The following is a 17,409-nucleotide window of genomic DNA, read 5'->3' as shown; positions in this document are numbered from 1 at the left end:
CTGAGGCCTTTTCTACCTAATACTTGTCAGCCCTTAACCCATCTGCACATTAAACTCATAATTACTGTGTTGCAATTGACCAATCTTCTGTCTGGTAGTGTGATGGCTGTTGGTTCAGGGAACTATACTGGTCTAGGACGAGGTCACTCATTTAAACTGAAAATATACAAAACCGAAATTCCGTCAAATTCACTGGTAGTGGTGCGTCTGATCGATTAGCATGATTTCATCTGAAGTTCTCAAAAGTTCAGAGCTGTTCTGTAACACTAAGAGTGGGGAACAAAGAAAAGAATAAGTTTATGCCGACCGATTTCACAAATTTCGTATTTCAACGGTTTAGTGGCCTTTAGACATTACTAAATACCTAGAGCCGTACCGACAAAACATGAAGCAGGTGCAAAGAAATAAAGCTCATCGCATTGATATTGGGTATATTGAATATAAGGGAGGACATTTGACAGGTCTAGGTCATTTGTACTGTCGCAGGTTGGCCTTGCTGAATGTCGACTGTCAGTAGTTTCAATCTGTATCCTGTCTTGCGGGTTGAACACATTTGAGCAGATCTCTGACATTAATTTTTGATCGAATACCTAACTGTGACAGTAACTTGTACGTTACACGTGACTGCGCATATATTGGGTGGTGTTTTTAGGAATAGCACACTTTTGGCCACATACTTTAAACTAAACTGAGAATGTCTTATGCATATCTGTTCAAATATATTATAATTGGGGACACTGGTATGTTGTGTACGTGGAAATTACCTCGTTAGCTGTTGGTAAATCATGTTTGCTTCTCCAATTTACGGACCAACGGTTCCAACCTGTATATGATTTAACGATTGGGGTAGAGTTTGGCGCTCGAATGGTGAATATTGGTGACAAGCAAATAAAACTTCAAGTCTGGGACACGGTTAGTTTCCTTTTAAAGCCAGACTTATCCGAGCTTTTATTAAGTAATCAATACACCTTCCCTCGGAAACAAACTGAAACAAAGGTACAGCCTAAAATTGGTGAGACGATAACTTATGGACGACCTTTGAGGGACGTTAAAGTGAACTTTAGAATGTCCGCTTACTTACTAGGGCGAAATGAGGGTTTATAAAGCATTGTGAAGAAAAAGGATTATGATTTACAGTTGATGGTAGGGGTTAAGATTTATATTCATAGTTTTCTCTACGACCTGACATCAGCTTATGTGTCAAAAACTATTTAGATGAGTAAATTTCAGGCCGAATTCCGAGACCTGTTACCCTAAATTTTATTGGTTCGTCCATCAATTGTAATCTAACTGTAAAAACGTTTGGCTAAATCTAGGCATTTATGACAGCTCTAATCCTACTGAAGTATTTTTCGTGTAAGCACGTAAGCTCTAAAGCTGGTACTTATGTAGTGGTAGGTGGGTCATGGGACTTTTTCTGATTAGTTGTACCTAAATTAGTTAATCACCAATATATCATTTTAAGCTTCGCTGTATAAGTCTCTATTTTAAGAAGTATTTATAACCAATCAGTTTCATTTAGAATTACCTGACGTCCAAAATCTGGGCTTCGGTGGGTCAATGCTGTAGTCCATTTTGTAGTTCTTTTGATCTAGTAAAACTGCAATTTACCATGTAAATAATATGAGTACTTTGAGACTGTTCACCGTTCGTGACAAGGGACTTCCACTTCTCATCCTGATCGACTAATTACATTTGTATGTTAAATATGGAGCCTGCTATTCACCTTCGATTGTATTTTCATCGGTGTTCAGTAACTGGTACCAGTGATATTTCTCTTTTTATAGTGACAAATGCCCTGGTACAGCTGAGAGTGGGGAGGGCCCGCCCTCTGTCGAAATGCTCTCACACGACCACGCGTACATAGCCTCTACCAGGGAAGTCCTACTCACTGCCTTCTCGTGGCGGGGGTGTTGATTACGAAATCGAGAGGACGAAAAGCAAATGTCCGGCGCTTCAACCGGGTTGGTGGACAGCGAAAGTCCACCCAGGGGAGTTGGAAAACCCTGATTCAAACCAATGGTGTACATGGGCTCTAGGATCCTGAGGGAAAAAATGACGTATGAACCAATTATTGGTCACCGGCTACCATGGGACTGCATCTCCTCACGATGCTCCACTGCCTTGTGGGTTAGACCTTTAGGTCAAAGGCTCGGGGTGTGGCCCCTTAAGAAACCACCTGCTTCGGTCTGGGCATCCGGGCAGTATCATAGTCCTTACACAATCAAATGAAATGACAATTTTTTGTGTTGCGCATATATATCTGGTGCCCCCTTGTACCAATATTTATGTGGTCAAATAAATAAACATTAGGTTTATGGCATTATATCTATTGTACTAATTGATACTGATTGGTTCAACTTTATTCTTGTTATTTAAATGGTCTCAATACTAACCTCGAATACTGTATATTTTATAAATGTCGAGCTGTAATTATGAAATATCTTGGGTTTAAAACACTTCGTTGTGTCCCTAAATAGTGTACTTTACCTATATATTATGTGCGAAAATAAGTCCCAACTGACGTTAACTATTGATAAAAATTAATTTTAAGGTTATTTCGTATCAATTATTTATTTTCTACAACAAAATTTCTGCAGTCGTTCACATTCTTAAACAGTATTACTGTATATTCATCTTAACGACTGTCTTCGAAGTTTGTGGGCTCTTAAACCTCAGGAGTACATTCGTACTAGGACATTAGTGTCGTGTTGATGATCATTGTTTAAGTAAAGACTAGTTATTTGCTTGGATATGTACTCAATATTCTACATTTAAAGTTAATTAGCCGTCTATCTAGATTTCTATCTAATCACACTAATTCCAGAAACTTCAGTTCATCTTCACTACATTTTATTTACCGTTACTTTAATTCTTGTGCAGGCTGGGCAAGAAAGTTTCCGTTCCATAACCAGGTCGTATTATCGGGGTGCGGCAGGTGCTCTTCTAGTTTACGATGTTACCAGGTTTGTTATAAAACCCGTGATTTTTAGATTTCCTCACTTCTCCACTAACTTATTGTAAATATTAATTGAAAGCAATAACTGCATTTATTTTGATACGTTTTCCCTTTATATCGACTCAGTATGAAGAACTAGAGCGTCCTAGGCACCTCAACGTCACTGTAGATATTGGTGCTTATTTTTTTCTTAGCTAGATTTGTAAATGGCAAATTGAATGTCACGTTTCTTAGCTGTTATTTCAGTTTAGTAGACAGTTGAGTGTGGGCACTTTTCAAGTTTACTTAGCTTTACAGGCCATCGTTAATATATCATAATGGATCAGAAATAAAACGATTAGTGTGGCTTAATTGAATTTAAATGTTACCAAAATGATAAAATAAACTTTCGTTCAATCCAACGGACTTAGTAAAAGTTATTTTTACTTGTATTGACTGATAAATTGCTTAAACTATTACTACTGAGACCAAGCCAACCGTTTATAGGTTTACCTCAATAATCATAGTAATTCAGGCACAAGAAAGATAAATAATTTTAACGGTTCATTGAAGTTTTCGGGTTACAGCTTATGGTTTTCGCTTGATGTAACTCATATATCAAGTAAGTTTTTAAGTACATCATTTACCAACACGTTTAGGGGCTAATGACATCACCTGATTATCCAAATCAAAGTAGCTGAAATGGGGTTCGGACCTACAACTGAACTTTCAGCACGAAATCACTACCCCATAACTTGATACCACCAAGTCTATCAGTAGCCTCAGCTTACGTCTTGTCATGTTGCTGAGTTCTCCTTTCAGTCTTTCCCAGTAACCGTAGGTGTAAAATTCAATGCAGAAACACTCTTGTTCTTTAAGTTCTGTGTAAAAACTGATTTTTAGTTGAGGCTAACCTCCCTCTTCCAAGTTCTGAAATGTTTACCAGCGAAGTGCATGTTAATGTGGTGAGTCCGAATTCGTACACTCCACTTAGATCTTTTACTTAGATAGCTTCAGGTTCAATACTGATCTTTCGTCATTATAGTTGTAATACCCAGCTATAAATTTTATCTTCTGTTTTGACGTTGACATCTGCATCTTCATTTTATTAATCAATGTTGCATAAGTTCAAGGCCTATGAAAGTCAATTTATTGAGTAAAATGCTTGTTCCACAGTTATTAAATGCTAGTCGTAATCTAATATGTTGAATAACTTTACTTTTCTCTACAGTATTTTGTAAAATCAATCGGTCATATTTTATGTTGATTTCATTTCAATGCTTGATGTTTATTAGGCGTGATACATTCAACCATTTGGCATCCTGGTTACAAGATGCTCGGCAGCATGCAAGCCCAAATATGGTTATTACATTGGTTGGAAATAAGTGTGATTTGGATGCTCGACGAGAGGTTAAACAGGAAGAAGCTGAAGCATTCGCACGAGAGAATAATTTATTATTTGTAGAAACATCAGCTAAAACCGGAGTAAATGTAGAACAAGCTTTTGCTACTACCGCACGCGCTATCTATGAACGTTTACAACTAGGTCTTTTAGATATCAATAATGATGTAGGTGTCTTTTGTTTTGAAAGAAAGTTTTCGTTTTCAATACCTTATTTAGGTTTGTATAAAGATACTTTATTCATTAGTTTTGATCATTATAAAAATAACTAACTAATTAACCTTCATCGGATATACGTAAACATGGTCTGTTGTATAAAAGCAGTCTTCCTTAAACCTGTGGTTATTCAGAGGTTGTTATTTTGACGTAAGTTTTCTTGACCCTCAAATATTCTACTGTGAAGTAGAATGAAAGTTAAATTTTGAGCAAATGGACTCTGACAAAATTGCAAATACTTTCTTGTTATATTTGTATCTTAACAAAGTATCACTTATCATGAAAATTCTATATCTCAGTCTCCATATCACCGAGCATCGCAAGTCCAATTTATACGTATTAAATCCGCTTGAAATTCCTTGGAGGTCATTCCCAAGGAGTTGAAGATTGGTAGGGCTTTTTGTGTGGCAAATATCAGGAATACCACCCAACTGCTCAAACCAAATAAGGTGAAGGGGAGTTGGAACCTGCCGCATCATTTCTGAAGATCAATGTTTTAAACACTCGACCATTCCGAACTTGTCTTTTATAATCTATTTTTCTTATGCTTGAATGCACGTGTTAATCCTTTCAGAAATGACATGTCCACGTATCAGCTATTATCTTGACTTCCAAAAAAATTAATTTGTGAATTAATTTCATAGTGCCGTTGAATTTATATCGAACAATTTGGTGAAAATAAGAAGTTTCCAATTATCTCCACACTACATCCTTAGGCCTGTTACCTCTTTGGGGCACAGGTCACTGATCGGAAATCTACAACAAAGTCATGACTTCTCCTTTCTAGTTGTTGCCAAGTACTATTTATTGTCTTGACGTCTACCTCCGATTCTCGACGCCATGTGTCCTTTTTTTACCTCTTTTCCATTTCCCTAACGACTCCACGTTCCGTGTTCCGACCGTTGCTGCTACCTGGACGTGGTGGTCGGGCTTGTCTATCGTGATGAACCGATCGGGCTATACTGGCCGGAACAATCGTTCCTCAAGGTCCTACCATGCCAGACAGGTCGATTAAAAAGCGGTATGACTCAAAGCAGTAAACCCAAGGTCCGAAGGCAAGGCCGTACTGCTGACTGTACAGATGTTTGACGGCAGTGAAGTTTCCTTCAGACAACCAGCATAACAGCGATGCTGCCTTCCCACAAGGAGGGTTAGGTGAGGTTAGAAATTGTCGACCCTGAAAATGCACATCTCGCCTTATTTCATGGATATCCGTCTCTAGCGGTAAGGTTCCAATAAGTACGGGGCTAACACGAAAATTACTCACAAAAAGGTGTGTGACCGATCTCAAGCAGTTGTCCCTTGGGCACTGCGATAAACTCAAATAGACCATATTGCCATCAGTTATCGTTGGAGAGGCTCGATGGAAGACTGTCGCTCGTTCTGGAATACCTGTTTGGACTCTGATCATGCTCTAATACAAGCACGCATTTGTTTGCGCTTCACTGGACGTGGAAAACCCACACTAAGAAGACCCATTAGGATTGAACTGCAGGATGAGAAAACCAAAAGTAGATTCCAGGAACAACTGAGGTCAAATCTAGGCAGTTCTGAAAACGAGGCCGAACCAGATGTTACTTCGAAAGATATACGAACAGCTGTGGAAACATCAGTAACATCTATTAGTAATTTAAACCAAAAGGTTATAAAAAACTAATGGATTTCTACTAAGTCTATTGCACTAATGGGTTCTCGTAAAATCATCAGGCTCTGAACATGATGAAGAGCAAAAACAAATCAGATCTAGGTTAACCAAAAATCTAAGGAACGACTGTGAGCAATGGTGGGCAACAAAAGCAAAAGAGATGAAAAAGGCGGGGGATGAAGGTAACACCAGACATTTCTTCAGAGTAGTAAAAGAAACCGGCATTAAGAAGTCAAGTGTACGCGAGACAATCTCAGAAAGGATAAAACTATCATCTGCTCTCAGCCCAGACGTTTAGAACGATGGACGGAACACTTTAGGGAGCAGTTCGGCTTACCTTCAGCTACTGCACAACTACCCATCATTCCCAAACAGCCTGAATGGAACATTGAAGTTCCAAAAGCCAGGTGAATTAGCTCCATCTTGGTGTGTCAATGAGGTGTAGCAACTTGAACCGATGCATATATGTGCCTGGTCCTACGTTTTAGCTGACTTAGCAAGTTAGGGTTGGCCTTATGATAGGGGCTAACAGTTTTCTCAAAGTGTGTCCAGTCCACCTCCAGTGTCATTCCCTAATTTTCTTAACTAGTAGCTGGAATGTTCTCTGACAGAGTAAGTTATTGTTGATAGTCTCTGACCAATAAATATCTTAAGTATCTTACGCAGACAGCTGTTTGTAAATTTCTGCACATTTTAGGTGGTGAGTGTGGTAGTTCTTTACGTCTCAGCTTCGTACAATAAGATTGTTCGACGCTAGTGCTGAGAATGCTGACTTTGACCTTGGTTGAAGAGAGCCATTCGTAAAACTGGTATTTATGATGTTCTCCGTAGTGACTGGCAAGTGCGTTGTACAGGATGGCGTTGATCGTAGTCGTTCGTTTCTTTGTCTTGAGTGATGCTTAAATGGTCCTGTAGCCTTGTGTTTCTCATCCTATAAGCGCTTATCGTGGTTCTTCGGATAGTGTGAGTGCGACTCGTTGTGCGTATTGAATTTTTCTGTTTCTGAACGAAACACAATGAGTGGTCTGTGGAAGTTAGTCTTTTTGTTCAGATTGTGTTTAGTGGGTTTTACTTATTCCAAACACATTCAGGTTGCGTCAACTCATTTTCACTGTTACTTGAATGGTTGTCCCAATCTCTATCAGTCTTCGACATTCCATGTATCTATATTAATTTTGGGTTTTGTTTTTTGTCGTAGGAGATATGGGGTTGATGGTTGCCGAAGAATGTGTGCTTTCATCATGAGGCGTGAATAACTGTTGTATCGGAAAACCCTTGAACTTCCATGACTAAGGTTAAGTGGGTTGATTGGGTTACTTTTACGAGGTGTGGTTATTGAGCCTGCAATTAGCCTTCCTCCTTTATTAAGGTTTAAAGTTGTCAGCAATCCAAGGGTGCTGCAGGCGTAGTTAAATGTCTTCCCACAAGCCGTCGTCTTTTTTATCTCCGATTATTTTAAGTATAGTTTTCGAAAATAATGTCTTCTATATACTCTGATCTTAACTTCTGTCCTACTATTTATTCAAATATTGACCAGTGTTCGTATAAATCAACTGTCATCATTTGTTTATTTATAATATTGAAGTAGCTGTGAAGTCGACCGAATTGTGAATAAATATATCCAAGTATTTATTTCATTGGTTTTTGATATCACGTGAATCTTTATTTCACTAGATTTCCAAACGAGTTTGCACATTGGTTTTAGAAATTTTATTTATTTATTCATAATAAATAATTCACTGCCAATGAAATTAGATATTTTCATCATACAATATAAGTTAACATTCATATCACTGACGTCAAATTTTATCAAGATGACCCATTTAATTTTTTACAATAATTGTAATCTAGTCTTGTTTATTGTTAGATAACTTAAGTGTGTGTTTACGTAGAACGCATCTTAATATTGTCATTGACATTTGAAATGCATAGGTCGTTATCTGTTGTTCGCATGATATAGCTAAACGGTTCATAGTTGTTAGTTTTTACTAATGGAGTACGAACTATTCGTACAAAGTCCAGGAGATTTTAGTACTAAATTGAAGCTGTCCATTCAGTTTTTATGGAGTTTGTAATGGCCCTACCAAAGTAGATGGCAAAGCTTAAATCTGTCGCGTTATTGTATTCTGAAGATAAAGAGAAACCGTATCCTAGTAGTGTTAGTATAAAGTATTTCGATGGAAGTATCTGTCAATTGTGCTGTTGATATCTTCTAATGCTTTTATATCGCTCATCAACAGGTTTTTTGCTATGAGTTGTATGTTTACTTTGGTCTTTGAACCTTCAGTAAACCTCCTTAATTCAGTAAGGAATACGCCATAAGAAACATTTGCTTGGATTCATAAACTGCAACAAACCTTTTTCATGCATGCATGCATAACCCGACCGTTGCTGCTACCTTGACGTGGTGGTCGGGCTTGCTTATCGTGATGAACCAATCGAGCTATGCTGGCTGGAACAATCGTTCCTCAAGGTCCTACCATGCCAGACAGGTCGGTTGAAAAGCGGTAAGACTAAAAGCAGCAATCCCAAGGTCCGAAGGCGAAGTCGTACCGCCGACTGTACAGAGGTGTGACGGCAGTGAAGTTTCCTTCAGACAACCAGCATGACAGCGATGCTGCCTTCCCACAATTAGGAGTGGGGTTAGAAAATGCACACCTCGCCTTATCCCACGGATTTCCGTCTCCGGCGGTAAGGTCCTTTGAAGAACGGAGCTAACACGTCAAAAATCCCCCACAAAAAGGCCGTGCGTGACCAGCCTCAAGCTGTTGTCCATTGGGCACTGCGGTCACGCTCCCAGGTCGTTAAGACCAACACTAATCCAACTTCTTTTTCAGGTCCCTCAAGAAATACCCTTCCACGGTTTGGGCAACCGGGAAGTGATATTAGCCCTCATACCCGTAACAGCACACGAGATCAAGTTGGTCACTTTCAAATCCTTCCTACACCTCCTAATAACTCTCTTATCTCCACGACTAACCCTTCCCACGTCCTTTTATCACCTCGCATCGCTAGGGCTAACGATTCGAGTACACGGAACGTTATTCCTGGTCTCCTGAAACCACGCTCTAAACTACATGTAGGAACTTTTAATGTCCGAACATTGTGCCAAATAGGACAACAGGCTTCCTTAGCTAGGACTCTAGAATCTTACACCATCGATGTGTGCTGCGTCTCCGAAACGAGCATACAAGATCCGAGTAGTGTCATTCATTTGACCTCACCTAATCAAAATAAAGAACCATCTCGATACACGCTTCGTGTATCTGGAAGGCCTGATGCTGCTTCCCGTGGCCTCGCTGGAGTAGGTATAACATTAAGTCCTAGGGCAGAACTAGCTCTTTTAGACTGGATCCCAGTAGACAGTCGTCTATGCGCTGTCCGACTAAACGGATCAGTAAGGACTCGGAAAAATAGGGAAACTCGTCGTTATCTCTTCGTCGTCTCTGCCTACTCTCCCACTGACTGCAGCTCAGACGATATAAAAGATGGGTTCTACAGGAAACTTTCTGACCTTCTCCGAAAAGCTAGGCGTTCTGATGTAGTAATAGTAGCTGGTGACCTTAATGCCCAAGTAGGTAAACTAACTGAAAGGGAAAGACACCTGGGAGGATCTTATGGTGTCGTGGCTAAAAGAACAGATAATGGCGACTGTCTGTTGCAGCTGTGCTCAGATAACCGCCTATTTCTTGCAAATACTAAATTTAAGCATAAGTAAAAACATCTTTTGACATGGCGACCCCCGAATTCGTCCCAACGTTGGACCCAATTAGATCACATCGCTATCAGCCACCGATGGAGGGGCTCGATAGAAGACTGTCGCTCATTCTAGAGCACATGTTTAGACTGAGATCATGCTCTAGTGAGAGCACGTATCTCTCTGCGTCTTACTGGATGTAGGAAAGACACTGCAGGGAAGCCTCTAAGGGTTCTACTTAATGATAGGCAAGCTAAGAATATATTTCAGGAACAACTGGAAAAACAGTTAGACAGACATGTAAGTTGTGCCCACCCCGAAGCAGCGTGGAATGACATCCGAAAAGCTGTGGAAACAGCAGTGATATCCGCTAGTAAGGTAAGCCATAAGGTCAGGGAGAAACAATGGATTTCGGCAGCATCTACCGCACTGATATATGCTCGAAAACTCATCCCACCTGGCTCCGAACATAACGAAGAGCGGAGTCAGCTTAAGCGAAGGTTAATAAGATGCCTACGCAATGATCGTGAACAGTGGTGGGTAGCGAAAGCAAGAGAGATGGCAAAGGCAGCGGCAATAGGTAACAGCAGACAGCTATTCAGACTTATTAAAGAAACCGGCATTAGGAACCCAACTATTAGCGAAACTATCTCAGACAAAGATGGGCATATCATTCATTCTCAATCCAGGAGATTGGATCGATGGGCAGAACACTTTAGGGATCAGTTCAACTGGCCTTCAGCCACACTTCAGTTACCCACGATCCCCAGTCGTCCTGATTGGCAAATTGAGGTAAGTCCTCCAACTCTCTACGAGGTTGAAAAAGCTATAGGAAATCTAAAGCGAGGGAGAGCCGCAGGCCCTGACATGTTTACCCCTGAGATTTTTAAGGATGGTGGTCCAGTACTAGCAGCGAAATTGACTGAGGTCTTAGGTAGAATCTGGGAACTGGACGTAATTCCATCTGACTGGTCCCAGTCACTGATTGTGCCAGTCTATAAGAAAGGACAAAAGTCCTCCTGTGACAATCACAGAGGAATCAGTTTGACTAATATAGTGTCTAAAATATTAGCTTCAATAATACTTGGACGCCTAACCAAAGCTCGTGAAGAGCAGACTAGAGAAAACCAGGCTGGTTTTCGACCTGGACGTAGTTGCATAGACCAGATATTCACTCTACGTCAGGTCCTAGAACACAGACACACATTGAGACGCCCCACAATAGTAGTAGTTTTTGATTTTAAGGCGGCACTTGACTCCGTTGATCATGAGGTTCTATGGCAGTGTTTGTCACTGAAAGGAGTACCAAAGAAGTACATTAACCTCATAAAGGCTCTCTACTCGGACACAACTGGTCGAGTTACAGCCTATGGCGAACTGTCATCAGAATTGGTTACCTCAAGTGGTGTTCGTCAGGGCTGTCCACTCTCCCCATTCTTGTTTAACTTTGTCGTTGACATGCCTTTAGCGATAACACTTTCATCATCTAAATTTCCAGTTGAACTTTTACCGGGAGACTCACTTGTTGACTTAGAATACGCCGACGACATAGTTTTATTCGGTGAAGACGCTGACAAAATGCAGAGTCTTCTGACCACTATAAGCAACGATGCAGGCATGTTCGGGATGCGATTCTCTCCCTCAAAGTGCAAATTGTTACTTCAGGATTGGGTTGCATCGACACCTGAACTAATGATAGGGAGCGAAGTGGTTGAGCGTGTTGACAGCTTCACTAATCTTGGGAGTCTCATCAGCCCTTGCGGTCTGATGTGTGACGAAATCTCAGCACGGATACAGAAGGCTCGTCTAGCTTTCGCCAACTTGCGCCATTTATGGCGTAGGCGAGATATCCGTCTAGCAACAAAAGGACGGGTTTACTGTGCAGTAGTCCGTTCCGTCCTACTTTATGGCAGTGAAACATGGCCGATAAGAGTAGAGGATATTCGTAGGCTACTAGTGTTCGATTATAGGTGTCTTTGACGCATTGCTCGTATATCCTGGACTACCGGGTAAGTAATGCAGATGTTAGGAAACGGGTACTAGGTAAGGATGGCAAATCGATTGATGAAGTGAAACTTCATCAGTTGAGATGGCTGGGACACGTGTTACGTATGCCCAACCACCGACGTGCAATGTTTTATGGTATAGGAGTAGGTTGGAAGAAAGCTAGGGGCGGGCAAACCAAAACGTGGCACAAATCCATGAAGTCACTGACAAGTGAACTGAGCCATGTTGGTAGGTGTAAACTACCTGATTGGGATTCGCGAGACGATAGCAATCGATGGTTAGAGACCTTGAATGACATGGCTCAAAATCGTTTGCAATGGCGAAGGCACATCCACTCTTTGTGTTCTACCAAATTCTAATCTTCTGAATTCTTCATGTCCGTATCCTTTTTCTCTTTCCAAATTTATTTCACTGGATTATACTCCTTCAATAACATCTTCAAACCCTTATCTTTCACATAATACTTATACTCTTACTACTTCTACCACTATGGGATTTGAATTGACAACTTCATCTCTGTGCTAATGTGGTATGGCAACTCGAACTGATGTACGTACTTACGAAGTTCTACGTTGTAACTGACTGACTGCATAACTAGTGTCCTTGCTTGTTGGCTTCCGATAAGACACTATTTTTCCCACGTATAAGAATAATTCTCAGTTTTAATGATTTTCAATTATAAGTAGACTTAATTTTGTTTAACAATCCAATTGTAACTAGCTTGCTAACTAACTTTTATTTCTAAAAAATTTTTCTTATCCCGTTTTATGGCCAGATATATCTCCGTACTCGCCTAACAATGTACTTGTTTTTTGTAACTTAGGCAAATGGCATAAAGTTAGGTCCCCAGCAAATAAATACTCGACAAACTGGTTCCTACGGTCCGGTTGGCTCAGATTCTGGAGGTAATCTAAGAAGGCGTTGTTGTTAGGTGATACCAAAGAAAGATCAATTTATGGAAAGATAGTAAAAGTTACAACTGCGATTAATTATTTTTATGTTAAGTTCAACCATTCTATGATTCTCATTCACTATTTTATTTCATTTATTTTGCTCTTTTTTATACCTTGTAATTTCATGTGCTTTATTTGTATCCCATTGTTTTGAATGAATACTTTTATTGTCTTTTTGTCTGTACGTTGTTGTTCGACAACTTCTCTGTACTTTATATTTCTTGGTTTTTCTTGTTTTGACTTTATTCACTATTCTCGATCAATTAGTTGTCTATATTATCTCTATAAATACGTTATAAAAGAATGCAGATATTTATTCATTCCAAATGAAAATCCAAATTCTAATCATGCAACATTAATGTTACAAAATAGCTATAAAATGATACATGCTGTGAAAACACATTCCTTCATTTCCTCCTCAAGAAGCAAGAAGTTTATCATCTTGCCTTCGCATTATTTAATTTTACTGTCGTTACTTGTTAACTTTTATTTTCATCCTGTGTTTGTGTATCCCGATGTACGGAAATATTGTTCCTGACATTTTTTTAGCTACCAAATGTGTATCTTTCATAGACAGTTTTGTGAAACAAAATTAATTGTTTTGTGTCGAATTTTCTCCACACACACTTTTGTGGTTGTATTCTTATTTGTTTAACTGTTGAGTCGCTAGCAATAATCATTTTATTGAAATGTGCTCAAGTGTGTATAAAAATTTCTATCGTAATTGAGAGGTTCTTTTATAAATATTCTTTTTGTCAGATATCAGAATAAACCTTATTACTCGTTTAATTCTTCTCATGAGCTACTCATTTTAGCTTATACTTTACGTCAGATGATCTTTAATTGATAAAGATAATCTAAAGGATTTTTCTTATTAAGCCATATTTATAACATTCACGTTTATTACTTCAATATGCTTCCGTAAGCCAGATTTATTTGCAATTATTTGGAAAACATTTTGAGCATTGATACGATGTTTGCTTTCTAGTACTTTTATCCTATTGATATGATTTGATAACAATATAAAATTAGGTAATATTAATCAGAATGTTTTTGTGAGTGCTTAGAGATAATAGATAACACGCCTAAAATGCTATTACATTTCCATGGATGCATAATTTCAGACAGTGCAAGTTATTTTCACGATTTATTTAAACAAATATTACAAGTTCTCCGTGAAGTTTTGTCTTATTATTCAAACACCATGATTCTAAGTACAATTAGATTAATTATTCTACTGTCAATAATTGTTTTATTTAAACAGACTCAGTAATGATGTATGTAATCTATAAACATTTTGATTTATATTTCAAGTATAGATTCTTATATGACGAAGCTAATGTTTCTTTGATGATTCTTCAGATGTAATTTGCATCATAATAGACATATTTGGTTGTACGATTCAGTTAAGCTATCTAGTTAATTTAGCTCAATATGTTACTATGCTAAAGAGACGTGTTTTAAGATAGTGAAATCATCTCCAATATGATAATGTTCCTAGTACTGATATCAAATGGTTGATTTTTCTCAGGTAAGAACTTAGTTGTTAGACGCGTACAAACAACCACAATAACTAGAGGATGTGAATTAATACTAAATTTCCTTAACGATTCTTGCGCCCTTTTATTTGTATTTCAAAAAGTCAACAAGCAAATAGTTTGCTTTCTTGTTAAGTTGGTTTTATCTTTGCTAATAAAAACAACCTATATTTAACATCCGAATAAGTCTTGTTGAAAACCTAGCAGTTAAATAAGGAAATTAAAATCCGATAGTGGTCATAATACATTGTTAATCTAATGAGTTCATGTATACGTTTTAATTGTAAAATAAGTATCAATAGGCAAGGATAAAAAGTATATCGTTTTTGTAATCTATGTCATTCGGTCTACTGCATCTTTTCTGTTCTCACTACTTGACTAGTTTATAAAGTATGGAGACACTTTTATGACAGTTATGGACTATAAGCTACCTGTTTGTCGAAATGTAGACGCAACAGATGAACGTGAATATTTTTTGGCATAACTGTTTTGAGTTTCTTGTCCCCTGGCAGCTCAGTAAAACAAGAGGTATCTATACAAAGTCGTTAGCTTTTCAGAACGTCTACTAAATTTCTTACATATGCCAACAAAACATTGTTTGAAACTATCTACCTTGTGTGAGCTTTTGGCTCATACGATGTTCACAGGTCTATGCCAATCCCATCTGGACAGCAACTCTAACTCTCACAGAGTATGTTTATTTGTACATTTTGAGCCACACCTTATGCACCATTAAACGATTTACGTGACTTTGTATTGACTATCAACATTGTGTAACTGGTTAGTGCTGCTTAACCGGATAATTTATTTAAAGACTTTGTTTAACATTGTCACTTGCTGATATGTGGGTGTGAGAAACTATTTTAAATCCATTTATTTTGATAGTACTTTTGGAAATGTCTTGATATCTTAGAGATCCACGTTCAAAATCATCAATGCGGTGTTATGAAACAATAAATGTGATGAACAGGCTTTTCGTGTTAGTATGTATTCGTACAATATTCGTCCTCATAACTTTATTTGAGTAAATATGAAGCGTACCACTGAAGTATTCAAGATTAATAAACGTTCAGGGGTAAAATATACTAATTTGAAGCTTAAGGATAATATTGCATAATAAGCCTTATGGGATTGTCCGGGCAAATAACTGCGGGAAACATTAGAAATTTACTGTTAATACGCTAATAACTTTATCTATCAAATACAGTGTGACGAACAAGTCTTAAGAGCTGACCTAATCAGTGACCTGTATTCTTAAACATGTTTCTTACTAAAAGCTGTGCATATCCTTATTAAAAAGCATTTCATTTAATTCCAGATATTTTATCTACTTAATTCATATGTATATGTGTGCAGTTACCGGTTATATTGTTTCACGAAAGGAGCATGTTAAAATGCTTCGTTCTGAGAATTTCATGTTGTACTGAACATGTAATAATACTACTACTATTAATAATAACAATAATAATCTCTCATTAGTTCAGACTTTTACAAAAGGCAGATTGTCTCGTTTTACCACTTTAATATGCGTTTGTTAGTTCATCTGGTTATATGAAGCTAGGTGAACAAGTTATTTATCGACGGACATGCCCCGACGTATAAGAGAGCACCTACTAGGACGGTAATAAAGGATAACGCAGAAGTGTAGATTTATCCTATTTCGAAGTTGATCATGACTATTCAAAATCGAAGTCAGCTTTCGTGATCATTTATGAAATCAGTGTAGCGCAGCACAACATGCCGGGAGAAGTACTTAAATCTAGTAAGATTCAGGTTTTGAAATGAAATTTTTAATGAAAATCAAAGTCTAATATGCTAAGCATACACAAATGTACGAAAGTGCTTGATTCAACACATTTATTTTCTGTTATAAATGCTATTATAAATGGAATCGACAGGAACGTTTTCATCGAAATATGTTTTTTTTAAATGTAGTTATGAATTCAATGTGGTGTTAATTCCAAAAGTATGTTTTCAGTTAACGTATCTGGAGATCTCCGTAAAATTTATGCTTAATGACGCCAGTGTCAGTTTTTAAGTAAGTTATCAGATTGAAATAATTTACTACTGTTTATTTATAAGCATGTGTCTGTTTTGGTTTTGGGTCAGAGGCTTCAATAAAGCATTAAATAAGCTTAAAGAGTGGTATAGTCCTTGACTGATATACTAATCACAGTACTATGTATTGGTAATGAAAACAAACAGAAACTAATTGGGATTTCTGCACATACCAATCAATAGTATGTCTCATGCATATGTTTATTAGAAATAATGTTGTTAATAATATCCTAGTTAGCTTACACTATTCGGTCTAAAATTTCTAGTTCTCAAAACTAACTTCGAAAGATGTCGTATTTAGACACTTTTCTGAATGAATCCTATCTCGGACAACTTGTCATAATAACAATTGTCTTTTAGAGATTTTCTCCTGTTAATAACAACAGATTGAACTTAGAGTAAACGTGTTAAAGATGGTTCTTTAATAAACTAAATTGGTATGGAGCCTGATGCTCTGTTGAGCGAAAATGCTCCTAATTAAAAGTTATTATCTGAATATCTATGACTTACAAATCATGTTCAGTCAGGGATATCAGAAACCAAAAACGCTTACTATTTCATATGTAAACTTGCTTATCGAAATTTTACCTAGTTAGTTATTGATATCACAAGCCCACTCGGTGTTTAAGTGTCGATTATGTACACTTGACTCAAGCTTTGATTATGCTCAACGCAATAAAATTAACTGGGGCCAAACTATCCACGTCCTTTTTTCTGTTGAGATCAAATTTCAGCTTATAAAATAAATTTGTCTCGTTCACAATTACTGTTAACGATTATGTTGGTTAGTATTGTCGTTAAATCATATTGAATGTCCAACTGAAATTGATAAGGTCACATTAAGTAATTTTAACCACAATATACTTCTGTATGTTGTTATCTAGATTGTCAATGAACTTGATACAATTGTGTGTGCTCATGTACGCCCGTTGCTAAATCCAATGCATATAATTTA

General features: G+C 37.8%; 1 protein-coding gene across 2 annotated transcripts; it reads left to right on the top strand.

Moving 5' to 3' along the window:
* Positions 1 to 460: 460 nt before the first annotated feature.
* Positions 461 to 13,645, top strand: Smp_022810.1 (putative rab-2,4,14). 2 transcript variants are annotated; one of them, XM_018788457.1, is made up of 6 exons: positions 461 to 609; positions 653 to 740; positions 773 to 912; positions 2,884 to 2,966; positions 4,234 to 4,507; positions 12,681 to 13,645. In XM_018788457.1, the coding sequence occupies exons 2-6, from the start codon at positions 695 to 697 to the stop codon at positions 12,726 to 12,728; spliced, it is 591 nt and encodes a 196-aa protein (XP_018653997.1). In that variant the 5' UTR covers positions 461 to 609; positions 653 to 694; the 3' UTR covers positions 12,729 to 13,645. The 2 variants fall into 2 exon arrangements, with proteins under 2 accessions (XP_018653997.1, XP_018653996.1); XM_018788456.1 differs by having other exon boundaries at positions 461 to 740; positions 12,729 to 13,645.
* The last annotated feature ends 3,764 nt before the right edge of the window (positions 13,646 to 17,409 follow it).

The sequence above is a fragment of the Schistosoma mansoni genome, chromosome W (assembly GCF_000237925.1).
Source record: "Schistosoma mansoni strain Puerto Rico chromosome W, complete genome".
Lineage (NCBI taxonomy): Eukaryota > Metazoa > Platyhelminthes > Trematoda > Strigeidida > Schistosomatidae > Schistosoma > Schistosoma mansoni.
The sequence above is the reverse complement of the archived record's forward strand: the minus strand, read 5'-3'. Positions and strand labels throughout refer to the sequence as shown.